General features: G+C 38.0%; 1 protein-coding gene and 1 pseudogene across 7 annotated transcripts in view; both read right to left on the bottom strand.

The window, feature by feature from the left end:
• Cask (calcium/calmodulin dependent serine protein kinase) overlaps window positions 1-24,418 on the bottom strand; it is a 349,943-nt gene extending 325,525 nt beyond the window's left edge. For 5 of the 7 annotated variants that reach the window (XM_026387544.2, XM_026387548.2, XM_026387547.2 and 2 more), the window contains exon 1: window positions 24,171-24,418. In XM_026387544.2, coding sequence (XP_026243329.1) covers window positions 24,171-24,229 — 59 coding nt within the window. In that variant the 5' untranslated portion in view covers window positions 24,230-24,418. The remainder of the gene's footprint in view (window positions 1-24,170) is intronic. The other 2 variants (XM_026387549.2, XM_026387552.2) reach the window with 1 other exon arrangement.
• LOC113181917 (U6 spliceosomal RNA) lies at window positions 20,526-20,621 on the bottom strand (annotated as a pseudogene).
• Window positions 24,419-25,029: the final 611 nt, after the last annotated feature.

Here is a 25,029-nt window from a genome sequence, read left to right as displayed (position 1 = left end):
AAGAAAAAGTGGCTGATCAGCGACTAACCACAAAGTAATGCTGACCTATGGGAAACCTATAGGAAGCCAAGCTTAAAAATAAGGACAAGAATTTAAACAAAAAAAACTAAACAAAAAACCTAGCAAAGACTTCAGTGTCCACATACTGCAGGAAAGACAGACTGCATCATTAGTCCAGGCAAATCACTAAAACAAATTTGTTCAGCTTTGCTTTAAGTGGAATTCCTAATGGTGTATGGGAGTTACCTAGTTTATATATAATAGTATAATGATTTTCCCTTTAGATTTTGTTTCTAAGCAGCAACAGAGAATCTCTAAAGTGGTATATCCTACCCACTTACACTACACAGAACAGTGTATATATCAGGACCATTAAGAGAAAGTTAGACCAAGTATGTAGAAGGTATGAAAATACCTGTCTAGAAGCTCAGCAACTTAGCACTACAAACATACTCAACTTACTCTTTTTTTATTGGTTGCTCAAAACATTACAATGATCTTGACATATCATATATCATACATTTGATTCAAATGGGGAATGAATTCTTATTTTTACCACGTGTACAGATTGTAGGATCACATTGGTTATACAGCCACATTTATACATACTGCCATACTAGTGTCTGTTGTATTCTGCTGCCTTTCCTATCCCCTCCCTATCCCTCCTCCCCTCCCCTCCCCTCCCATCATCTCTCTCTACCCCATCTACTGTAACTCATTTAACTTACTATTTGTACATTAATTTGAGCAGCCCTGAAAGCCAAGTATTTTACCATTGAGGAAACAAAGAAAGATCTATTCTTTCCCTGCATGAGATGCATTGAGGATAAGGAATAAATATGAATCAAGGAAAAAGGAGGATCCCAACTTTTCTACCAGCAGGACTTTATTATTTTATTGGAAACAATATCTTCCACGAAAGACTACAACTTAAAATAAAAATTTCATTTATTTAACAATCTTACTAAACTCTAGATATTATACAAGTGCTGAAGATATAAAAACTCTGGTTTCATCTTTTGAAAAGCTCATATTCTAATGGTAGAAGCAGAGTTCAAGAAATAAAAGTCCATGGCCAGGTGCTGTGGCACATGCCTGTAATCCCAGCTGCTTGGGAGGCTGAGGCAGGAGGATCCAGAGTTCAAAGCCAGCCTGAACAATGACAAGGCACCAAGCAACTCAGTGAGACACTGCCTCTAAATAAAATACAAAATGGTGTTGGGGATGTGGCTCAGTGGTTGAGTGTCTCTGAGTTCAATCACTGGTACCCACCCCCCAAAAAAGAAAACAAATAGAAGTCCGCCAGGTATAGTAGCACACACCTATAATCCCAGCGCCTCAGGAAGCTGAAGCAGGAGGATCAAAAATTCAAGTCCAGCAACAGGAATTTAGCAAGAACCTATCTCAGAATAAAAAATAAAAAGGGTTAGGGATGTGGCTTGGTGGTTAAGCACCCCTAGGTTCAATGCCTGGTACAGAGAGAGGTGGGGAAATCCAAGGAAAAGGGAGGGGTTTTGTTTAAATATAGCCAACAGAAGACAGCATTTATCTATTTATCTAACTCCCTCTAAAAATCATGAAAGTGAAGAATTAGATATAAATCAACAAGATCAAGAGAGTAAGAGGCATTATGACACTGAAGGAGAGATATCCACAAAACCTAAAATGAAAAGCACTTAGAAGCCAGGTGTAGTGGCACATGCCTCTAATCTCAACAGATTGGGAGGCTGAGGCAGAAGGATCAAAAGTTCAAGTCCAGCCTCAGCAATTTAGCAAGACCCTCAGCAATTAAGTGAGCCCCCATCTCAAAATAAAAAGAGTTGGGGATATGGCTCAGTGGTAAAGCACTCTTGGGTTCTATTCCCCATGGAAGAAAGATGGAAGAAAGAAGGAAAAGGAGGAGGAGGAAGAGATGATAACCTATTTGGTTGTATCCTTCTTTCTGCCAAGTGCCTGCAGCAAGGGAATCTAAACAGAAGCAAGTAAGTTAGTTAATTCCTGAGAGCTCCGGAAAAGCAGAAGGTAAAAGCTCAGGAATTGCAGCTTCTGGGCATATTCAAAGGAAACAGGAATATCTTTAAAGGTTACGGCAGGTGACAGTCCTTTAAAATAAAAGTAAGACTCTCATATTCTTTCTCCCCAACCAGAGCATCTGGCAAATGCCACTTCTCTACATAGCAGAGGACTTGTTACTCTCTGGAGAGGATGAATCAAATAGTCCCTGAATTCAGGAACACCAGCCATAACTAAGAACAGAAATGGGATGCCTTGCTGAAAACAAGAAGTAAGTAAAAGTCTGTGCAGCCAATGATGAAAGATCCAGATCTTTCCAGGTTCTGAATATTAGTATTAGATGTAAATATATTACCCTCAAGCCCCTTCCCACAAGAATTTTGAGGATTCTATTTAGAAAAACTGACTAGCTTAAGAAAAAAAGAACTGATAGAAGGTCCCACATAAATGCCCAGGTTACAAAGTGAGGCCCATCATTCAACAAGAACCATTTCCAATCACCTTTTCCTTACTAGAAATAAACATCTAAAGATTCATCAGGAATGGCTCTAACATGAAAGAGACCAAAACTAACAAATGGGGGGGGATAGAAAATCAGAGAAGCAGCTAATACAAGGAAAAGAAAATGTCAAAATAATAATTCCATTCCCTTCTCTTTGCCTTTGACAACACTCAAGACCAAAATCATGAAGTTACAGAAAAGGAATAGGGAACAACAAAACTCTTAGGAGCCAAGCGTGGTGGCACATGCCTGTAATCCCAGTGGCTAGGGAGGCTGAGACAGAAGGATCAAAGTTCAAAGCCAGCCTCAGCAAGGGTGAGGCACTAAGCAACTCAGTGAGACCCTATCTCTAAATAAAATACAAAATAGTGGATGTGGGGATGTGGCTCAGTGGTTGAATGCCCTTGAGTTCAATCCCTAATACAAAAAAATCTTAGAAATGAATTAAATATATTTGTTACTATTGTAAGTGAAACTGTCTTCTTGATTTCCTTTTAGAAAAGTCCACTGTTAGTGTACAAAAAACTACTAATTTTTATAGGTTGATTTTGTAGCTTGCCACTTTAGAGTTTTCTTATTAGTTCTTATAATTTTGTTCTTTTTTGTGGAGTCTATAAAGAGTTTTCTGTATGTAAGATCATGTCATTTGGGGCCGGGGATGTAGCTCAAGCGGTAGCACGCTCTCCTGGCATGCGTGTGGCCTGGGCTCAATCCTCAGCACCATATACAAACAAAGATGTTGTGTCCACCAAAAACTAAAAATAAATAAATAAATAAATATTAAAAAATCTCTCTCTCTCTTAAAAAAAAAAGATCATGTCATCTGCAAAAAGACAATTTTACTTCTTCCTTTGTGACCTGAATGTCTTTTATTTATTCCCTTGAGTAACTGCTCTGCTGAGATTTCCAGTACAAAATTGAATAGAAACAATGAGGGTGGGCATCGTCTTATTCCTCTCCTTAAAGGAAAATTTTTCACGTTTTCAAGGATCACTCTGATGTTCGCTTTGGGATTGTCATATATGGCCTTTATTCTGTCGAGGTACATTCCTTCTATATCCATGTTGTTCAAAGTTTTTATCACAAAAGGATGCTGAATTTTGTCAAATGCTTTTTCTGCATCTATTTAGGTGATTAAACAGGTTTTGTACTTCATTCTGTTAACATGATGCATCACCTTTATTTCTTTACATATGGTGAGCCATCTTTGTATCCCATGGATAAATCCTCTTTGATCATGATATATGATCTTTCCCCTGCCCCAGCCATACTGCCAGAAATTTATTAGCAAGTAAATGAAGTATGATAATAGTTTTAAAGTAAATCCTACAGGTATTAAAGAGAAAGGGTAATATCATTCAGTTAATGAATTAAAAACATTTAAAAATTATAGAATCACTAATTTTAGAGCTCAGAAGGACTTAAGAAATGATTAGAATCAACCTCCCCATTTTCTCATTAAAAAAACTAGAGACCAGAGAGGTGAATTTACTTTATGCATATTACCCAGTCAGCTTTTGAGCTTGCTAAAGAGGTAGTGACAATGAGGAAGAAACCAATTTCGGAGGAGAGTCCCTTCAGATCAAATTTGCTGTGCCACATGTGAAAGTAGTAAGAATCAAAATGGAGTCCCATATGTCTCTCTCCTTCATTTCTTTTTTTTTTAATATTTTTAATTGTTGATGGACCTTTATTTATTTATTAATTTATATGTGGTGCTGAGAATCAAGCCTAGTGCCTCAAACACGCTAGGCAAGCACTCTACCACTGAGCCACAACCTCAGCCCTCTCCTTCATTTCTGAAGGACAGCCTTTTTTAAAATATTTTTTTTAGTTGTAGGTGCATACCATACCTTTATTTTATTTATTTATATGTGGTGCTGAGGATCGAACCCAGTGCCTCACACATGCCAGGTGAGCGCTCTATCACTGAGCCACAGTCCCAGCCCCAGGACAGCCTTTTAAAATATCGCATCCATTATAGTTTTTTTCTTTCAGCACTTTAAATATATCATACCACTTTTTCTTAGCCTGCAAGATTTCCTCTGAGAAACCCATTGATAGTCTTATGAGGTTTTTTTGTTTGTTTGTTTGTTTTTTTTTTTTTTTTTTTTTTTTTTTTTTTGCTGGTGATGAGTTGCTTTTCTCTTACTGCTTTCAAAATTCTCTTTGACTTTTTTTCTGAGTGTGTATAGTGCTGGGGATTGAACCCCAGGCCTTATGCATGTGAGGCAAACACTCTACCAACTGAGCTACATCCTCAGACCTCCCTTTGACTTTTGAGAATTCGATTATAATGTATTTTAGTGAAGACCTCTTTATATTTAATCTACTTGGGTATCCTTTGGAATTCATGAACATAGGTGTTCCTTTGCTTCTCCTCATATGGAATATTTTCTGTCACTATTTTTTTAAAATAAGCTTTCTTCCCATTTTTCTCCTCCTAGAAATCCTATAATGCATATATTGGTTCATTTGATGGGTGTCCCATAAGTTCTGTAGGCTGTTTTCACTCTCATTTTTTTTTTTTTGTTCCTCTGGGTAATTTCAAATGAATCATTTTTTGAGCTCATTGATTCTTTCTTCTTCTTGAGTTTGCTAGTGAGGCTTTCTGGAATTCTTCAGTTTAGTTACTGTATTCTTTAGCTCCAGAATTTGATTCTTTTTAATGATTTTCCTCTCTTCTTACGTCACTGTGAACAAAATACCCAACAAGATCAACCTAGAAGAGGAAAAGTTTATTTTGGGCTCATGGTTTCAGAGGTTCAGTCTATACTCAGCCAACTCTGTCACTTTGGGCCCAAGGTGAGGCTTAGTATTATGGCAGAGGGTATCGCAGAAGACAATTACTCAGCTCATGGCAGCCAGGAAGCACAGAGAGATAGGAGCCAGGGACCAAGGTATAATGCTCAAGGGCAAGCCCCCAGTTACCTAATATCCTCAGCCACACCCACTTACCTATATTTACCACCCAATGAGCCCATTAAAATTAGGATGGACCTATTGGGTTACAGCTCTCATAATCTAATCATTTATCTCCTGAATTAAGGAGCTTTGGGGGGGAGGGGAGTACCTCATATCCAAAGCAAAACAGTGGGACTAGGGATTAAACACAGGCATGCTTTAACACTGATCTACATCGCTAGCCCTTTTTATTTTTTATTTTGGGACAGGGTCTCACTAAATTGCCTAGGTTGGTCTTGAACTTGCCAAGGCTGGCCTCAAACTTGCAAACTTCTTGCCTCGGCCTCCCAAGTTTGATTTTATCTCTGTTGAACTCTTTTTGTTCACATATTGTTTTCTTGATTTTGTTTAGTTATCTATCTGTATTCTCTTCTAGTTCACTGAACTTGTTTAAAATTATTATTTTTAATTGTTCATCAGGCAGTTCATAGATATCCATTTCTTTATGATTGATTACTGGTGCTATATTTTATTCTTTTGATGGTGTCATATTCTCTTGAGCATTTGTTGTGCCACTGAAATGGTGTCTCACATCTGAAGCAGTCACTCTGGCTTTAGCAGGGAAAGCCCCTCCTTAGTCAGCCTGTCCAGAAATTTGGGAAGGCCCATGTCTTGATGATGGATTTTTCAGGTAAACTGGCTTTATATCTTGGTACACTATGGTCAGCCTGGTGCCTGTGTCTGTGGAATTGAAACCAGATCCCAGTTTCACTGAGATCTGGGGCAAATGGGCCTGTAGGGCAAGCCCATGTTCATGGGGGTCAACATGAATTTTGGGTCCATGTGGGTCAACAGGGTGCTGAGTTAGGCCTCGAGTCCTAGTTGTGAAGGTCTAGCCTAATGCTAGGCTGAGCCTGGTGCCTGAGACTGTAAGGATGGACATGAAATCTTAGCTTATATGTGCTGGCCTGGAGCCTGGATTCACAGGGTGGGTATGAAGGTTAGGTATGCTGGGATAAGCCTGGAGCCTACATCATGGAAGGTGGGTCTGGGTACTATTCTATTGGAACATGGGACCACAGGGAATAGCCTGGCACCTGGGGCCACAAGGGCTGCCCTAGAGACTATATTATGTCTCCATAAACTTTTAATCAAGTCAAAGGGCATAATAAAGATATTTTTTATACATGGTATATTTATAGTTTTCCATTGCTATTATAATAAATTATTACAAACTTGGTGGCTTTAAACAGCACAAGTAATCCTCTTAACAGTCTTGGAAGTCAGAAGTCTAAAATCAAGGTATTGGCTATATTCTTTCTGGTGGCTTTAGGGAAGAATCTATTTCCTTGCCCTTTCTACCTTCTAGAGGCCACCTGCATTCCTTGGCTTCTGGCTCCCTTCTTCCATCTTCAGAGTACATCAGGTCAAACTCTGGTTGGTCCCACAGTCATGTCTCCTTTTATTGAGTTTGATCTGTGTGCCTCCCTCTTATAAGGACCCTTGTGATTAAACTGGGCCCAACCAAATAGTCCACAATAAGTTCCCCATGTCAAAATCTTTAATTTAATCATATCTGAAAATAATATTTTACTATGTAAGGTTACATATTCAGAGTTTCCAGGAATCAGAACATGGACATTTTGGGGAGAACCATTATTCAGACTATAGCCTCAAAATTTACTTCCCAGTAAACATTTCTACAGAAGCTATTGGAGTATATGTTCCACAAAAGCCAGAGTAAACTGATGCTAGCATAAAATTAGAACAAGATGACATCAGAACCAGAAAAAAAAACATGAAAAGAACCTCAGAATTCAATTGGGTATCTTTTTGTCATTAAGAGTTTTATGGACAGAAAAATATGAAAACATGGTAGTATTTCATCAAGTGGAGGGACCCCCAAGCAGAAAAAGATGAGATAAAAACAAAGTTCAGTCAAGTATTATAAAGTTGAGGGTAGGGAGTGAAGATGACCATGAATGGAAAGGAGGTGATATATATATTGAAGCAAAGGATCAAGAGCACTTCCTTGTTAGAATAACCAACACAGTAGGTATGAATAGGGCTTGATATGTCACAGTGCTACAAACAAATCTGGTCAGTATCCTTATTCTTTATCTTAGGACATTATGTAGTCTCAACCAAGTCAGACAGTAGCCCCCCAAAATGCCAGACATATTTGTTTCCTCAGTGGATCTTTTCATCTTGAAGATATTTAGAAGTTAAATACAGAAATGAAACACAAAATTTCCTACTAAGGGTACCTTCATAAAGGAAGAGATTACTTGCATTGTGCTTTCAGGCAAGTGAGGCCAGTAAATATGTGCATGTGCATATACTAGTGAAGGGAGAGGGCAGGAGGAGAGAGGACTAGCATCTGCTATTGCACCAAAAGAACTGTGCATTTAGAGTGCTGTAAATAGCTCTACTGGGCTAGCAACAAAGTGGGAGTAGAAGGTGGATGGCAAGAAAATAAAATACCATAAGCAGAGAGAAGCAATGTAACACAGAGGTTAAGCACCTTTGGAGTAATAAAACCTAGATTAGAAACTTGGCTCTGCCCTCACTAGCTAGGTAAATCTCTTAAAGCTCAGCAAAGCCTCAATTACTTCATTTATAAAATGTGAGTATAATAGAGCCTATCATAGGCATTTGTTTTGAGAATAAAATTAAAATAGTTTTAGGGTCTCCTAATGGAAAAGTCAGAAAGTAACAAAGAGGAAAATAACCCCAAATAACATTACTCCAAAGCATAATTTGTCTACCATTCTATGATTTTTTTTAGAGTGGTTTTCTTTTTGATCCCAAACTGAGAATCTACATTCCTCTAGAACTAATAGAACTTTCAGTGATGATGGAAATGTCCTAAGTCTACACTGTCCATGATGGGGCCACTATCCATGTATAGCTACCGATAAACTGAAATGTGGCTGATGTGACATAATCTGTATATCATAAATCACCCCTTTAAAGTATACAATTGAGTGGTTTTTAGTATACTCACAAAGTTGGGTTTCAATCAGCAAGTGCTAATTCCAGAATATTTTCATAACCACAAAATGAAACCCATACCTCATGAGCAGTCATTCTCCATTCTCTCCTCCCCCTAATCCCTCATAACCACTAATCTCATTGCTGACTCAATAGATTTATCTATTCTGGACATTGCATGGAAGTGGAATCATGCACTGTGTGGTTTTCTGCATCTGGCTTCTTTCACTTGGCATAATGTTTTTGAAGTTAATTCATGTTAAAGAATGCAGTCATTCTTCCTTCTTTTTATGGCTGAATAATATTCCACTGTGTACAACCACCACATTCTGATGATCCATTCATCAAATGTAACACAGAGATTAAGAGCATTGGAGTTATTTATATCTTTTGGCCATTATGTATAAATAATGCTGCCACGAATACTCATGTATAAGTTTTGTGTAAAGACAAGCTTCCATTTTCTTGGATATATACCTAGGAATGGAATTCTTGGATCACATGGAAAATGTATTTAACTTTTTAAGGAATTACTAGCATTTATATTCTCACCAGTAATGTACAAAAGATTCAATTTTTCTACAATCTTGCCAACACTTATAATTGTCCATCTTTTTTTTATTCTAGCCATTCTAAAGCATATGAAGCAATATCTCACTGTGGTTTTGATTTGCACTTCTCTAGTGATTTGATATTATACACCTTTTCATGTGTTTGCTGGCCACTTGCAAATCTTCTTTGGAGAACTATCTGTTCAATTAATTTTTAAATTTAATATTAATTAACCTCAAATAGCTGTATCTAACTAGTGTTTCAAGGGCTGGTCAGAGTGGCTAGGCAACCAAAAGTTAAGCCCAGCCTCATGACTCACTCCAGGTGCCCCAGATGGAATCATAAGTGATCCAATAAGGAGAGCAAAAAGGGGAATATAACATCTATAAGGAGAAGGTGTTTAGCACACAGCCTGGCATTTACAAAGCTCTTAAAAATTACTATAAATGATGAAAACAACTTACGTTTATTAAGCATGTGCATGGCTCCAAGGACTGTGCTTCATTGTCACCATCTCATTATCACAACAATTAGGCAGATTCTACTGACTCCTTATCATAAATGAGGATACAGTTTTAGACAGAGCAAGTAAGCCAATTACTAGTAATTTTACTCACTAAAATTCTCCATTCCATTTTAACCTTAGAAAGTTCTTATGTTCTTCTAGTAATGATCTCACAGATCTTAACTAGGGAAATTAAGTATTATTTAGGATTCCACCATTATGTTCAGTATCTATAGTACAATTTTGCACCCCTACTAACCTGTTGTAAAGTGTCATTATGAGAGTTAGATGGTTTTGAAGTAGGAAATTTAAAAATTCAAACTTCTGACTTTGGGCATTATAAGCAAAATTTTTATCTTTTCTAATGTGTTTGGCCATTTCCTTCCTGTCTTTGAATTGGTTCAACAACTATATACTGAATATCTACTACATACCAGACACAATCTTTGGTGGTAGAGACACAGCAATTATTATGAAAGTGAAGAATCCTGATCAAATGAAGCTCAAAATATATAATAAAGAAATGCATGGTTTTAAACATACACAAGTTCCAATAAGTTTATGCCATAGACCTTGATGCAGTGTCTGCTTCATAATGAATCTCATCTGATACTGCAGCACAAGAATCCTTAAATGACACTCGGTGCCAACTACGAAATTTTGAGTCTAAACATTACAGCCTTTAAAATGGCTCAAAATCCACACATTTGGCAGAACCTGTCAACAGCAGGTGCTACTCTTGAAGTAGCACCCAACTCCCAAGCACATCCAGCTGCCAAAGAAGGGAGGAAAATTATTAAAGCTTACCTTCAACTCTGTGGGGCTGTCCCAGACTCCTCTGCACAGAAGGGGAGAACAACACAGCAAGAATCACCAGAGCTTTTCTCTTGCCTAAAGTGCGGTATGATTTCCCAAGCTTTCATCATCACCCACCCTTGACCCCTATTTCAGGTAGATAAAACAGAAATGATGAGGTTGTTCAGAAGATTCGTGTGGGTGGCTATTGTGATGACTGGGACAATAGCATTGCTCTCTTTTAAAGAGAGCACATTTTATCCACCACTATAAATAACAATTTAATTTTTCAAATACTGCATTTCCAACATTATATTGCAGAAAACAGCAAAATGCAAATTATTCTGTAGATAGGATGCTTCTGGCAACAGACCTGAGTAACCACACTCTGAGGGCTGGCCTTTCCCTGACCCTTTCTCTTTGTATCTCGCCTCTTGGATGAGTAAGCAGGGCAAAAGCTATGAATTAAGTTGATTGGGAAAGCCTAAATGAAAGGGCTAACTCAATCACTTCCAGTCTCAAACTCTATTTTCTGTCTTACCCAGCATCTCCTATCAAAGTATTCAGCCCAGATTTACTGAAAGAAATTATGGACCAAACACTCACCAATAATATAGCTCAGTATGATTTGACCAATTTATGTTCCTAACTTAAAACATCAGTCATGTAAGGAAAAAATACAATCATGGAATCACAACTGCAAAAATAACACACTTTTTCCTTTTCTTACTACTAAAGCTATTGGAGACTCTCAAAGACCTTTCTTTCAAAAGCTATTATATTTTCTTCAGTGATGTGGGTAAAGAAGAAGATTCCATGTGCATCAAATAAGAACAATGGAAAAATTCACTTCTTGAATTTTATGTGAAACTGGCCACTAATCACCTTAACAGCTGAGACCAAGTACAAAGGAAAATCAAAGTGCAATATGACATTACAACTATGGGTAGAAACAGCCATTTTTGGTTGGATGTGGGATGGCTAACCATAATTCTCCTGGTAAATATTCTAAGATTGCCCACAATATTTGGTATCTATGTGTTCAGAAACATCCTGGTGAAATACAAGTGACTATAGCACTCTACGACAAAGAAAACAAAACTCCAGATGGGATGGCACTATTTCAACAACTCAGACCACACCAAACAGCTCACATGAATTCCTAAACTTAGCACTCACAAGGTGGGCTTTCTCTTGAGGAAGTAAAAAAGGCAGTAAGAATTGAGAGAAATGAAAAATTATAATAGATGATTAAGTTAGATTATACTAGAGCACAGAAAAACTGGGGATATAACAGTGCAGAATCAATGAGGAAAGGTCACAGAATTGTTAAACAGGCAACCACTATTACCAAGCAGAAAAGGAAAGGGCAAAATAGTATATTATTTTCATACACAAGTCTCTAGTCACTGAGTTAATAATTTGATATCAGAAAAAGAACAGGGTTTGTAGAAATATTAGGGTCAGGTGAAAGGCAGACACAAGTGTGTACCTAATGATTTTAGCTGTTCCAAGTTCAGAATTGCAGGCAAGAAAATAATAACAAGGCTTTATCTCAATCATGGACCAACAAGGTTTTTGTTTAAAGGGCTAAATAATAAATAGTTGAGGCTTTGTGAGCCACACATTCTCTATCAAAGCTACTCAACTCTATCAACAGCATGAAAGCAGCCACAGGTAGTAGAATGATTTGGCCTATGGGCTATTATTTACTGATCCCTGATCTAGGATGCTAAGTTGGTGGTTCTCAAACTTTTTTGTGCTTCAGGATTCCCCTGGAGGGCTAATTAAAACAGAAATAGTGGAACCCCATCCCCAGAGTTTCTGACTCTATAGGGTCAGCCTGGGGCCTGACACTACATATTCTAACAAGTCCTCATATGCTGCTGGATTCAGGAGGTGATCCACATTTTGAGAACCACTAATCTATACTTTACTAGCTAAACAGGATGCTAAACATCTTAATAACTAAGTTCATATCTGATTAGTCACAAACATTTACCACTTAAGTAATTTCCAAACTTCAAAGCTCAAAAAATTATATAATGTAAGAGAAACACATTATTTGGAATTATTATTCTTCACTTTGACTTCAGTGTAAATTTATTATTGCCCCAATACACACATTTCACCCTCAACTCTCTTTATTCAACATTTTCAGCAAACATGTTTCTAAGACCTTAGAGCTGAGAAGTATTAAGGTCTACAAATCAAAGAAGAAAATAAAATCACTTTCAAAGACAAAGGTAAATGATTCTTGCAAAATCAAATAAAATTCAACAAAGTCTATTTCTAATTAGAAATACTGCATTTCAATAAAGTTGAAATAATAATATATGTAAGGCAGTTCAAGAATTCTGTCATTTAATGCTAAGAATCCCATGAACTTTATAATAAGTCATTACTATCCTTCTTTTATAAGATGAATTAACTGAGGAAAATAAACCAAATGGTGATGTAACATGACTTTTAAAATTTTTCTTCCTTAAAATATTGATTTTTCCTAATAAGTTTTAAATTACATTTTTCAAATCCAATTCGCACACCTTTTGTTAGGACTACATCTATGAATGTACCTTCATAAGGGAAATACTCTATCAAAATCTTCTGGTCCATATTCATTTTTATGGGCCTAATTCTGAAGCCACCAAGGCAAGTCTAGCCAAGAAGCTCAAACTTCAATCAGATGTCAATTTAAAGCCTACCAAAACATTAGTGCAAGTGGGTCATAGATTATAGAAGTGTGATCCAGCAGTATAATAGAAATACTCAGCAATGGGAGAAATATTAAAGTAGATAATCCAAAAGTAGAGCAGCAGGCCTAGACTGCTCCCTCCCCAGATTTCCAGGGTCTTTCTGCAATGATGATAATGAAAGTGATTTTGTTTGAATAGATATTTACATGGATCCCTTTCACATTCATAACATGGAAATGTTTTTTAAAAAACAGCACAGTCTGCAATATGTATAGTTACAAGAGGTTTTTTCCTTTCTTCCTGGCATGTTTTTTAAAATATTATATATGGTGATGATAATGTGAGACAATTACCTTCTCACTGTAACCTGTGATCTGAATAGTACAGTAACAATATTTTAAAATTTATGAAATATAATTAAAGAAAGTCTTCAGTGAAAACAGCTTCCTGTTTCTTTTACAAGTATCTACTGATATTACAAATGACTAAACTAAAGAAAAATCATTTATTAGAAAGAGAATTTCAAATTCAATGTCATATTATACTGCTAGGATAAAAACTCAGGTAAGAGCCGGGCACAGTGGAGCATGCCCAATCCCAGCGGCTCAAGACACAGAGGCAGGAGGATCCTGAGTTCAAAGTCAGCCTCAGCAATGGCAAGGCACTAAGCAACTCAGTGAGACCCTGTCTCTAAATAAAATACAAAATAGGGCTGGGGATGTGGCTCAGTGGTTGAGTGTCCATGAGTTTAATACCCAGTACCCCACCCCCCAAAATATCTAGGTAAGAAAATATAAAGCCTAAGAAGAAGACCAGTAGAAATTCTTATATAAAGTCTGACAGGGGCTGGGGTTATGGCTCAGTGGTAGAGTGCTCACCTCGCATGTGCAAGGCCCTGGGTTCATTCCTCAGCACCACATAAAAATAAATAAAAGTTATTGTGTACAACTACAAAAAAATATTTTAAAAAAATAAAAAATAAAGTCTGACAATACTGCTTTTGAACTAATGGCTCAAAGGGAAGTCACCAAAAACTTCTAACTTAAATAATACAATATAAATAACACTGTCCAAAGATTATCACAGGAAAAGATGCCTTCCTCTGAAGCCAACTTAACTATTTCCCTAGAAGTGTTCTAAATAGACACCCAATTCTAACATGATCATCCTTATACCTACAACACAGCCTGACAGTAGATAAAATGCTTTTCTGTGGACTTAGGTACTTTGGGTTCAGTGCCCAATCATATCGAGACTACAACTTTAAGATATTTCCATCTCATTTTGGTCACTATTAAGAAGATATACAAATTACTGTCTAATAAAATTTGGGGAAGTTGCATAAAAGAATATTATCATATTCATAAATCCTGTACATGGCTGTTTCTTAAGTGTATATTCTGGAATTTTCCTTTTCTCAGTCCTAAAATTTCACATTATGAACAGTTAATTGCTCTGTCAAATGTCCAAAGGCAAAGTGAAAGATTTGATACAAAATTCCCTCCTTTAACAACAAAATTACAATCTAGAACTGACCTACAAATTATGAAAATCTGTAAACCCAAAGAATACTGTCTTTTCTATGTACATAAGAAGCAACAACAGATTTTTTAAGAGAAAGTGCTCTTAAATATATAAACCTCCTTAAGATTTAACTTTCCCTTCTTGCATTCCTCTTATTTTTATAAATGAAGAAAACCGTCCAAAAAGATTAAATTACCCAAGGAGAAGACTGACAGAATCACTTAAGCCTCACCTCCTCTGTAAAGATTTCTCCAGTTTCCTTTTCCTACTAGGTGGTTACACTGTCTGGATTTCTCACTTAACACACTCATTCAACAACTTCTGACTGAGTATTCTATATATTAGTTACTAAACTACATAGAGGATAGCTGTACAAACAGTCAGTTGTGACCCTTGCCTTATCAGCACTCAAGGTCTGGTTAGATAAGGTCTAAATTTAACTACTTGTCATCTTCTCCTATTGACAGAGATCTCCCTGGGGTTTGTACACCAAGTGTTTGATTAAAAATGTTAATGGCAATTAAATAACAACAATCCTTGAACATTTTACAAAGATCATGCTATTCAATCTTTACAATTCTGTAAGGTATGTACTATCTCATTTTACAGATAAAGAAACTAAGGCCCAGAAAGGTTAATTTGCCCAGGACCTCACAGCTAGGAATACAAAGGAATAAATGTTAACACTGCTAATAATTTTACACACATGGTAAGAAAGAATGTTCATTTCAACATATTATTTGTGTAGTAGAGTCTGTGTTTAGCACTGAGAAAGTGCACATTTGGAAATTGTTAAAACTTTTGTACATAACTGCCAAAAGTAATTTGAGTAGCTCAAACATTCTACAAATAAAAAATACTTATGTTTTACTTTACAATCATGTATCCATGCAAATGGCTTGTGAAGCCGTGATCATTTCTTCTACAAATAAGAAAATGGCCACACTGTGCCCAAAGGTTACCAGACCAGATCTTAGGGGACTGCCTTACAAGCCACACAGCAATGGTGATCCATATGTTCAGAGGAAATTACATATCAAAGGTAAGCAGAAAGGCCAAAAATCTGTGATGTTTCCTAAAAATACAAACTAGAGTATATAAAATAGCAATAATATAATGATGATCTGCACAATATAGCAGGGCTAGGGACCTCTGTAATTGAATTAATAACACCATAATCATTTTGTTTAATAAACATTAAAATCTGCATATGGTTAAATGGTAAAACTCCCATTCCAGATTTAAATATACCAAAATACTCTAAATTCAAGATTAAAAGCTTTCTACACAAATTCAACATCTGCATGGTATTTTAGCTATCATTAAACTACAACAGAGAAAGGTGGTGAAAGAGAGAATAAATCATCTTTCTTACTTGTACATAATTTGAATACTTACCACAATGTTAGAAAGAAAAAAAAAAGGTGCTTTAAAAGTGGGGAAGGGAAGCAGGGGAGTGCACGACAGCCCAGTAACAGAACACAAAAAGTTGAAGTAAAATAATGTGCACTTAGATACAAAAAATGGCTAAAATGCCATAAAGCAATCATTTCCTAATGTGAATGAATGGGTACAACTAAAAAAAGCCAAAGAACAAATTTAGTTAGCGGGTGGTGGAAAGAGGAATGATTCAAGGAAAAGAGAGTACTACTCTCATCCAAGCTGGACTAAAACTCTTCAGGCAAGAAAAAATTAAGTTCCTTATAGTAGAAGGATTTAAGAAAATAACAATGGTTTGACAAATACCAACAACTTAAAGTATATTTAAAGTATCAAAATGTACTTTGTCGATTTATGAAAGGCTCCCATTTAATTGATAGTCAGCACAAGCAAGGGAATGAAAATGACCTAATTTTAGGAAAACAAAATGATTTTATCTAAAAGTCAGCCATCAGAATCTATAAAACACAATTACAGAGAAAAAGAAATCTACTTCTTTTTTGGCCCTGAATATGTTGGTTTTGAGATAGATTCACAGAGAGATAGGGTAAAATTACCAACATCTACAGAAATGTAGCAAGAGCCTCATTTTTTGGACACATCATGAACTGAATATTAAACACTATATTCATTTTGATATGTACTTTAAATTGTCTCTGTTATAGCCACACCTTTTCTTGGTCCTCAGTATGTTGAATTTTACATTATTGAGCTTCCCCATTTTGAAACTTCTGTGCTGTCTCACCATCTTGATTCTTCTGATTCTATGAGTTATACTCAGAATAGAAATCAACCCCCCCAGCTCAGATGACCCCTGCCTGAGAACTCATTTACTTATTGTTCACTTTCACACACAAGTCCCAAATCTTCACTGACATTCCATACCTCTCACTCAAATTCCAGTCTGACATTTCTAGCAATGTCCAATTAGAAACAGCTTATACTCAATACAAAGCCAAAGTAACCATCCATATCATAGGATATTGGTAGCAAAGAGAGAAAGATATAATGATGAAAACAAAAAGATCATCAGCTATACTGTTTTTTTAAAATATTTTTTTTAGTTGTAGTTGGACACAATACTTTTAATTTACTAATTTATTTATATATGTGGTGCTGAGGATCAAACACAGTGCCTTGCACATGCTAGGCGAGTGCTCTACCATTGACCTACAACCCCAGGGCCATCTATACCGTTTTTAATGGAAAGTAAATATTTCAATATAGTGATACTGGGGAATGAACCCAGAGGCAGCCTACCACTGAGCAACATCCCCAGACATTTTTATTTTTTATTTTGAGACAGAGTCTCGTTAAGTTGCTGAGGCTGGCATTAAACTTGCAATTCTCCTGCCTCAGCCTCCCAAATCGCTGTGATTATAAGCTAGTGCCACAGTGCCCTGCTCCCATTTTGTTTTTTAAACAAAGCACTTCCAGAAAGATATAAGAAATTGAATATATATATATATATATATATATATAATATATAAGAAATTGAACAATGGTCACTTCTGGAAAATAGGAATGCAGATGGTGGGAAAGTGGAAAGAGATTCTCTATTTACCTCTGTACCACTTACATTTTAAAATTGACTATGTGTATCATTATTTTCATAAGTCGCTTTATAAAAATCAGTAATAGAGTAATAAAATGTTATTAAATCTCAAAAATTGAAAATTACAAATTAACTTCAAGCTACTATAGCTTTAGAAATGAAATCATTCCAGTTTAGAAAGTCAAAGAGACTCTCTTTAGACTGAGTCAAGCTCTATAATCATAATATCATAGTGATCCCAGAATATAAAGAAAGGACAGGGTTCTACAGCATCTTGAACCTAGTAGCATAAATCCAGTCCCCTATTTGGTGGTTCCAGAATTCGTATTATCAGTGCAACTAAAAAATAATGCCAAAATGTGAGAGCAGCATATCCTATTAGCTTGGTGGCTGAGGACAGGTACCTACTCTGCAGAGGTAACTCAGTATCTTGATTACGTAGACATGCGGTGCTGGTGGATGGCTGAGATGCTCAGACTCAGTAACTGTGGTTGAGTTGGTTTTTGGAGTCAGAGAGAATAATTTCAGTATTTCTATCATAACACATAGGATTAACTACCCTGTGGAAATCACTTGACCCCAACTGCAACAAACACCTATCTCTGAAACCCCACTATTTCTGGTTTGGCAAGCTAGGAGTAATTATTATAGTCCATCTGTTGGGGCAGAAGAATAGAAGGAAAAATTTAAAGAATAAAAGGGGTAAGAAAAAGTTCCAAAAAAATTATATTTTGGACAGATGGCCAAGATTCCCTATTTCCTCTGCTACAGGATACACAGATTTATCAGTCAGTTTGGGGACAAATGCTGTTACTTCATTAAAGAGAAAGACAAAAAAATAAATAAATAGATGAAAGAGTGAAGAGTATATGGAACGTCTACTGAAGAGGTCAGAAATCTAAGTAGAAAGTGAAACAATCAAAATTTGTAGTAAATGAACTTTGGAAATGAAGATGAGTCTTATTTTAAAGAAACCCAATGTAGTATTTTCACAACTGAAATAGCAGCAGAATGTGGTATGAAATTAATAGACTTTAGAATCACCTGGAATTTCATGTGATCTTGGGCAAATTACTCACCACCTCTTCTCCCCTTGTTCTCTGTAAAATGGGTATAATTAAATGTGACAATATATATATATATATATAATATGCCTAACACTGGAAGAATAAAAATAGGCATTAAGTTAAGACTTTTGTATTTTCAGACAATCTTATGTCAAAGTTCCTTTAAATACTGTTCCTAGAACATTTACAATGTGCAAAAGTTTTGAAATGCAATAATTTAAGCATGACCTCAAAAAAAGAAGTACCCACTTTTTAAATTTATTGAGTAGAGCTAGAATTAGAGATGGAAGAATTTTCAATTGAAAGGAAAGATCCAGGAACACAACTTAAGGGACATTAGAAATATTGTTCATCAGGTGAAACTGCTGCAAATACCAGAAAAAGAATGGAGGCCAGTGAACTGCATATGTCAAGTATACAAAGCAGGTCACAGTCATGGAAGTTAAGGGAAATATTTAGGAAGACAACTTGCAAAGGACACCTCCTAAAGCAATCTGTGAAAACTGGACATGAAGAGATACAGAAGCAGAAAAGCAACTGAATAGCTCAGTTCCCTGCAAAAGGACCCAGGAATCAAATTCCATCATCAGGAATTAACATTGCTTCTCCACTCCCAATGAGGCCTACCATCTGTAGAAATCCATATCCTGTGTTTAACAGGCTTTTCCTCTGTAGAAGTGCAGCTGTACCTCCATGGCTTGGATTCTTTCTGGGCTTCCAGCGATTTAGCTGGTGATTGTGTTTCATTTACCTTGTTACATGGCTGTCACTGTGATCATGCAGTTCTTTCACGGAGCACTACTCCTTTCTGGAAATTTCTCATTTCTTTCAGGCTCAAACTTGACCTTTTCCTAACATTAGAAACTAGTTTACCTACAATGTCTAGTTAAAATTTCCAGAAAAGATTCTCCAACATGATGTAACATTCCCTGGATAGTGCTAGAAATCCAAATCACTGAGCCAATCAATACATGTGAAATTCATAGAAACTAGTACAATTTATAAAGCAGAATTTTCCTCTATGCTGAATTATATACTTCACATATTATTAATCCAGTATTTACATAGAGGCTACATTTAACTCAATCCTTTACTAAATAGCCTTACTGGAGTCACAAATACGGAATTTAAAGTACACAAGCAACCATTCTCTTTTAATAGAGTGTGTGTGCAAACACAATCCATACTAAATTGATAAGTTAATCTTAAATTAAGCCATTTTAGTGAGAAGCCATCATCAACTGATACTGAAGCTATCCTTGTTATGTATTGTTCCAAATATCAGACAATCACCATGTTAGCATTAGATGAGTGTCATAAATCAATGTGAACCTTAAAAGGCCCAAGAAATCAAAGACAAGTATAGGCTGAAACTAAATTCTTAAACAAGGCTCAGAAGCATGAGTGCATAGAAGATAAAAATCCATGTTTTAGACCATTCACTTCAATGCCTTCCTAAAAACATTAATTATGCTTTGTAAAAACTGTAATCCTCTGAAAAAAACAGTCCCTAAATACTACATATACATCACCTGAGTTTTAAACCAATGACTCTCAGTCACTGTTGAACATTTGAATCAGTCAGCTTTAAAAAATACCACTGACATGATCCACTCCCAGAGATTCTGATTTCACTGCTCCGACACAGGGCCCTGGCAATGATCTTTTTTAACAGCCTCTGGTGATTCTAATATGTGGCCAGGTGAAGAACAATAACTATAAACTAATGCAGCCTTTTGGGACAATAATTGCTCCAAGGTTGATAAACATGGTTTAGCCTTTTAATGAGATTTTATTAAAACTACTCAATTCATTCCTCAGCTAACAAACAACTGTTAGGTTGCAGGCAGTGTGTTAAGTAATGGAGAAAGATGTGTGAGATCTGCTCCCTGCCCTCAAGAAGCTCCCTGTTTGCTAGGTAGAGAGACCCATAAATAAGTAACTGTAATTAAATATGATAAGTGCTCTTGAGGTGTAAGCAAATACAGCATGCCTCACAAACTTGCATGTCATCCTTGAGCAGGGGTCATGCTGCATCATTCCAATTTTAGTATATGTCCTACCAGAGCAGGAAAGTCAGAAGTTACAAATTACTAAATATCCTAAATACCAGGGCAAATATTCAGTCTACACAAGGTGTAAATAATGTGCATTTTGCTATTCTTTTTCACAGAAGCTGCTGCCCCAGAAAGTATTCATTTTTCTATATTTTATTTTGGATGAATCATCTTAAAATTTCCTTCATGTAATGTTAAGGATTGTGCACTTACCTACAAAACTATAAAATTTGCAAAAGCTACAGTAAATGATCATGACATAAAAATTAGACACTAAGCCAGATTTGCATAATACCTTTCTTTTCCAGTACTTGCTGCATGTGCAAAGAAAAAAAATTGGGGGACTATGATAAGGTACTATTATTGGAGATTTGTTTTAGTAACTTGAAAGATGCTACATGGAAAATGTTATGGAAACAACAGGCATTCAAAAGTGTTTCTGCAAGACTTCCAAAAATAAGAAACACAGGGGAAAGAATTTTTATTTTTTAAAAAGGAAATGGCATCCTCTCAATCTTTATAATGAATCAGATATACGGTTCCCTCAAAGACAGCTTTAATAAGCATAAAGGCCACAGCCACTAGAAAGAAAATATATTGCAAATAATGATCTTCTACTTTAAAACATTCTTAACTCAGGTTGTCCTTCTCGACTCAAGGAAAATACACACTAGGGTTTAAAATGGAACTTTCCTTTACACCATCAAGTAAAGCCTAGTACACAGTGGCTGAGTGGCTGAGTGAGTTGGTGGATGAGTAGGTAGGGGAGTGAGTGGGTGGCCAATTAGTTTTGAAAAGTGAAATCTATTTTAAAGTGCCTTAGTGAAAATTTAAACCTATTAAGACTTGGTGGTGAAAAGCAATTTGTGACACTAATTTGATATAAAAAAATCAAAATTCTATGGAATTTGGATAGAAATCAACAAAAAGGTTTTCAGTGCAAGTGAACATCTTCAAAGCATTTCTTTTTAAATCCATAATTGAACAAATTCTAAGTTAAAATGTATGCTGTCAAGGTCCCTGCTAGAAAAATCTCAAACGAATTTCAATTTCCAGATCAATATATACTGAGACAATTTACCGGAGAAACCTTCAACCTTTACACAGGGTAAGGACTGCTATCATTACATTCTTTAACACTAAGGCTATCTTGGATTCATTATTTCACAGAATGGCATTTCATAAATGGCACTGACCAAGTCTGAGTGAGATTTCACTGTTCACAGTAGTTAAGGTAGCCATAGAATACCTACTGCCTCAAAATTAGCTTGTTCTCCAGCTTTATGCAGCTGTGAAACAACAGAAGAATTGAATTCTACCGGGGGTGTTGCCTGAAAATATTCTATCAATTCTAAGTCAATAGAATACTGACTATATTAATGTGATGCTGACCACTTTGTAACATCCAAAGAGATCACACTGTCATCCTTCCAGACCTTAAGGAATCAGAACTACTTACCAAAATTGATTCAATGAGGCTATTCTTCATCATCCCAATATAATTAACATTTTAATCTCATATTTTCCAATTATGATTTTGCTGGTTCATTTATATCAGCTATAACTAAGACACAACAAACATCATTCACCCACACATACAGTTATTTGGGGATTTGGGGAAACACCTAATTTACCCTCACTGGGTGCTCCTAACAATAAAGAAATCAAGGAGAATTTGGACATAGTTTTCTCTCTAGAACTATGCCACTTACATGTGGCTATGGAGCACTTGAAATGTGGCTAGTCTGACTGAGGGACTGAATCTTAGATTTTATTTCATTTTAATTAAATTTAAATTTAAAAGGAAACAATTCAGTTACTGAAAAACTTTTAGGTATGTTTGAAACAACTTGGGTATGTGAATCTACTCTTGCACATGCAAATTTATGAAACCTAAACAGATCAAGTTATTTCTGATGAAAATTTAGCTTAGCATCTGAATTTGAGATGTGCTGCTAATATAAAATACACACTGGATTTCAAAGACTTAGTATGAAAGAATGTACAAACATCTCATTCATAATTTTTAATAGTTTGGATCTATTGGGTTAAATAAAAGATTTTATTAAAATTAATTGCACCTATTTATTTTTAATCATTTAATGTGGCAACTAGAAAATTTTAAATTAGCTATGTGGCTCTCATTATATATCTTCTGGACAGCGCTGCTCTGGAGCACTTCTACAACGACTTTACCAGACACATTTGGATATCCTCCTTCTAACAGACACGCTGGTCATTGAACAATAGGGGCAAGGAGTAACACGTCCTCGCAGCAACTGGGTCTGAGTAAAGTGTGTAGCAAGCTCAACCCACAATTTCACCATGTGAGGCAATACCGTAATACCTCAACATGGAAGAAAAAATGAGTTATCAGCACTCAAACAAATTGAAATTGAGTACTGCAGGCAACTTAAAAGAGAGCAAGCCAATTGCTCTAAGGTCTTGGTTTCGTTTCCCAACTGCGGACCTTAAAATAGACAATAAAGCACCGCTTCAAAAAACGAGGTAAAATATTCCAATGGTAGCTATCTAGCAAGCTCTATTAAATAAGCAAAAATTGCTGTTAAATCTTATCTCAACTTCTAAAGCCACAGAATACACGCTGAGCTAGGAAATCAACTTCAGATCGCCAGCATTTTCCCTCACAAGCAAATTAGCAGGATTTGTGCACTTGGAATATTGTTTGACAAGAATGAAAAGGAAACTATTCAAAACAGATTTAAGGAATGGACAATTAGATGAGGAACTGCAGATTTAATTCTCAATCAGCACTGTGATTAATCTGATTCCCTGCTTTTCCCTAGCGTAATTATACAACACAGATGAAAGGATGAGCATTTGGACTGTCAGTTCTATATTCTAGACCAGCCCGGTGACTCAAAGCAGACGGCTCTACCACGCTAACCACCATCCCAACAACAGTGGAACGGAGCCTCGAGCACTGATTGAACAGTTATTGCATAACGAGGCATTAAAAATTCGGGTGCCCCCAACTCTTTGCACATTCGTCTACACCCGGTGAGGAATTTGCTGAAATTGGACGTACCCCGTCTTAAATGACCCCCTCCAATCAGGGCATGGGGTGAACACAAAGGCATCTGTCTAATATCCTGCACAATAGACACACACCCCACAATTAAAAACCCTGGACGCTCTTTCTCTCTCTCTCTCAACACAGTAAACGAAATGCAAGCTGCTCTTTTCGTAAATGGTCTATGGTACACGCAAGGTAACAATAACCCCAACTGTTCCTAGGAAGCAACTATAAAATCGGTTCTGCCACGTCCCTGTGCAACCGTCAGATAAAATGCAGGCAGCCAGCCCCACGCCTTATGGGGGGCCGACCTCGGCTCGTTGGCCTCAACCGATCCCTGAGAACCCCCCAGACCCCCTCCTAGGAGGAGATCCAGGTACCCGTCTATAAATACTCCAGGGTGAGGAGGATGAGGGAGGCAGAGGGGAGGGAGAGAGGGCAGGGGGCAGGCCCGGAGCGGGTGAGGGAGCTCCCGGGCATCACTGAAATGCATTTTTCCACACTCCCGCTCCCTCGCTTGGAGACTTACTTGCCGATCACCTCGCACAGCTCGTACACATCCTCGAACAGCACGTCGTCGTCGGCCATGGTCCGGAGAGGACAGCGGCCGCAGCGTGGAGGGCTCCGAAAACGGGGATGGGGGCGCCCAAGAGCTCAGTGCCCGGCCCCGGGCTCGCCTCCTCCCTTCAGGACCCGCGAGCCCTCGGTGCTGAGAACGCTTGAGTGGGGCCGCGAGGCCCGGAGACTGCAGCGCCTTCCTCTGCGGGCGACCGCCCCGGCGCGGGCGGCGGGGCCGGGGCGTGGGAGCGAGGGCGGCCCGGGCCCTGCGCCGCCCGCCCGCCCGCTGCTCCTCGCGCTGCTCGGGCCGCGCTGCCCGGCGTGCGGACCCTCGGGGACCGCGCGGCGCCGCGCTCTCTGCTCGTCAGCCCGCGCGGGCCGCGAGGCCGCGACCGCTCCCTCTGCCCGAGGCCGGCTCCGGAGCGGCGCGGGGCAGCTTGGGCTACAGGGGGGGCCGCGGCAGGACCATGGAGGGAGGATCACCACGGAGGGAGGTGGCGGCAGATCGGCGCTGGGGACCAGGAGGCGGCGGCAGAGACGCTCCCTCCTCTTTCTCCTCCTCCCGCCGCCGCCGCCGCCCGCCCGGGAGTGGGAGGGGGATTCGCTGGACGAAAGCTCAGTGCGGGCGGGAGCCGAAGCCGCTGTCTTCAGCTCCTCCCCTCAGCCTCAGCAGCCGCCCGGCTCGCGAAACCTCGCGCATACGCGCCCTCCTCCCACTTCGATCCGCGCGCTGCCAGATCCACAGGCCCCGCCCATTCCAGCCCGTCGGGAGGCGGTGGCCCAGGGAAAGGGGGAAATCGGGCCAAGCTGCGCATGCGTGCAACGCCGGC

Source organism: Urocitellus parryii, chromosome X, assembly GCF_045843805.1.
Source record: "Urocitellus parryii isolate mUroPar1 chromosome X, mUroPar1.hap1, whole genome shotgun sequence".
Classification (NCBI taxonomy): domain Eukaryota; kingdom Metazoa; phylum Chordata; class Mammalia; order Rodentia; family Sciuridae; genus Urocitellus; species Urocitellus parryii.
Note: the sequence above shows the minus strand (reverse complement) of the source record. Positions and strands in the feature narration are given on the sequence as shown.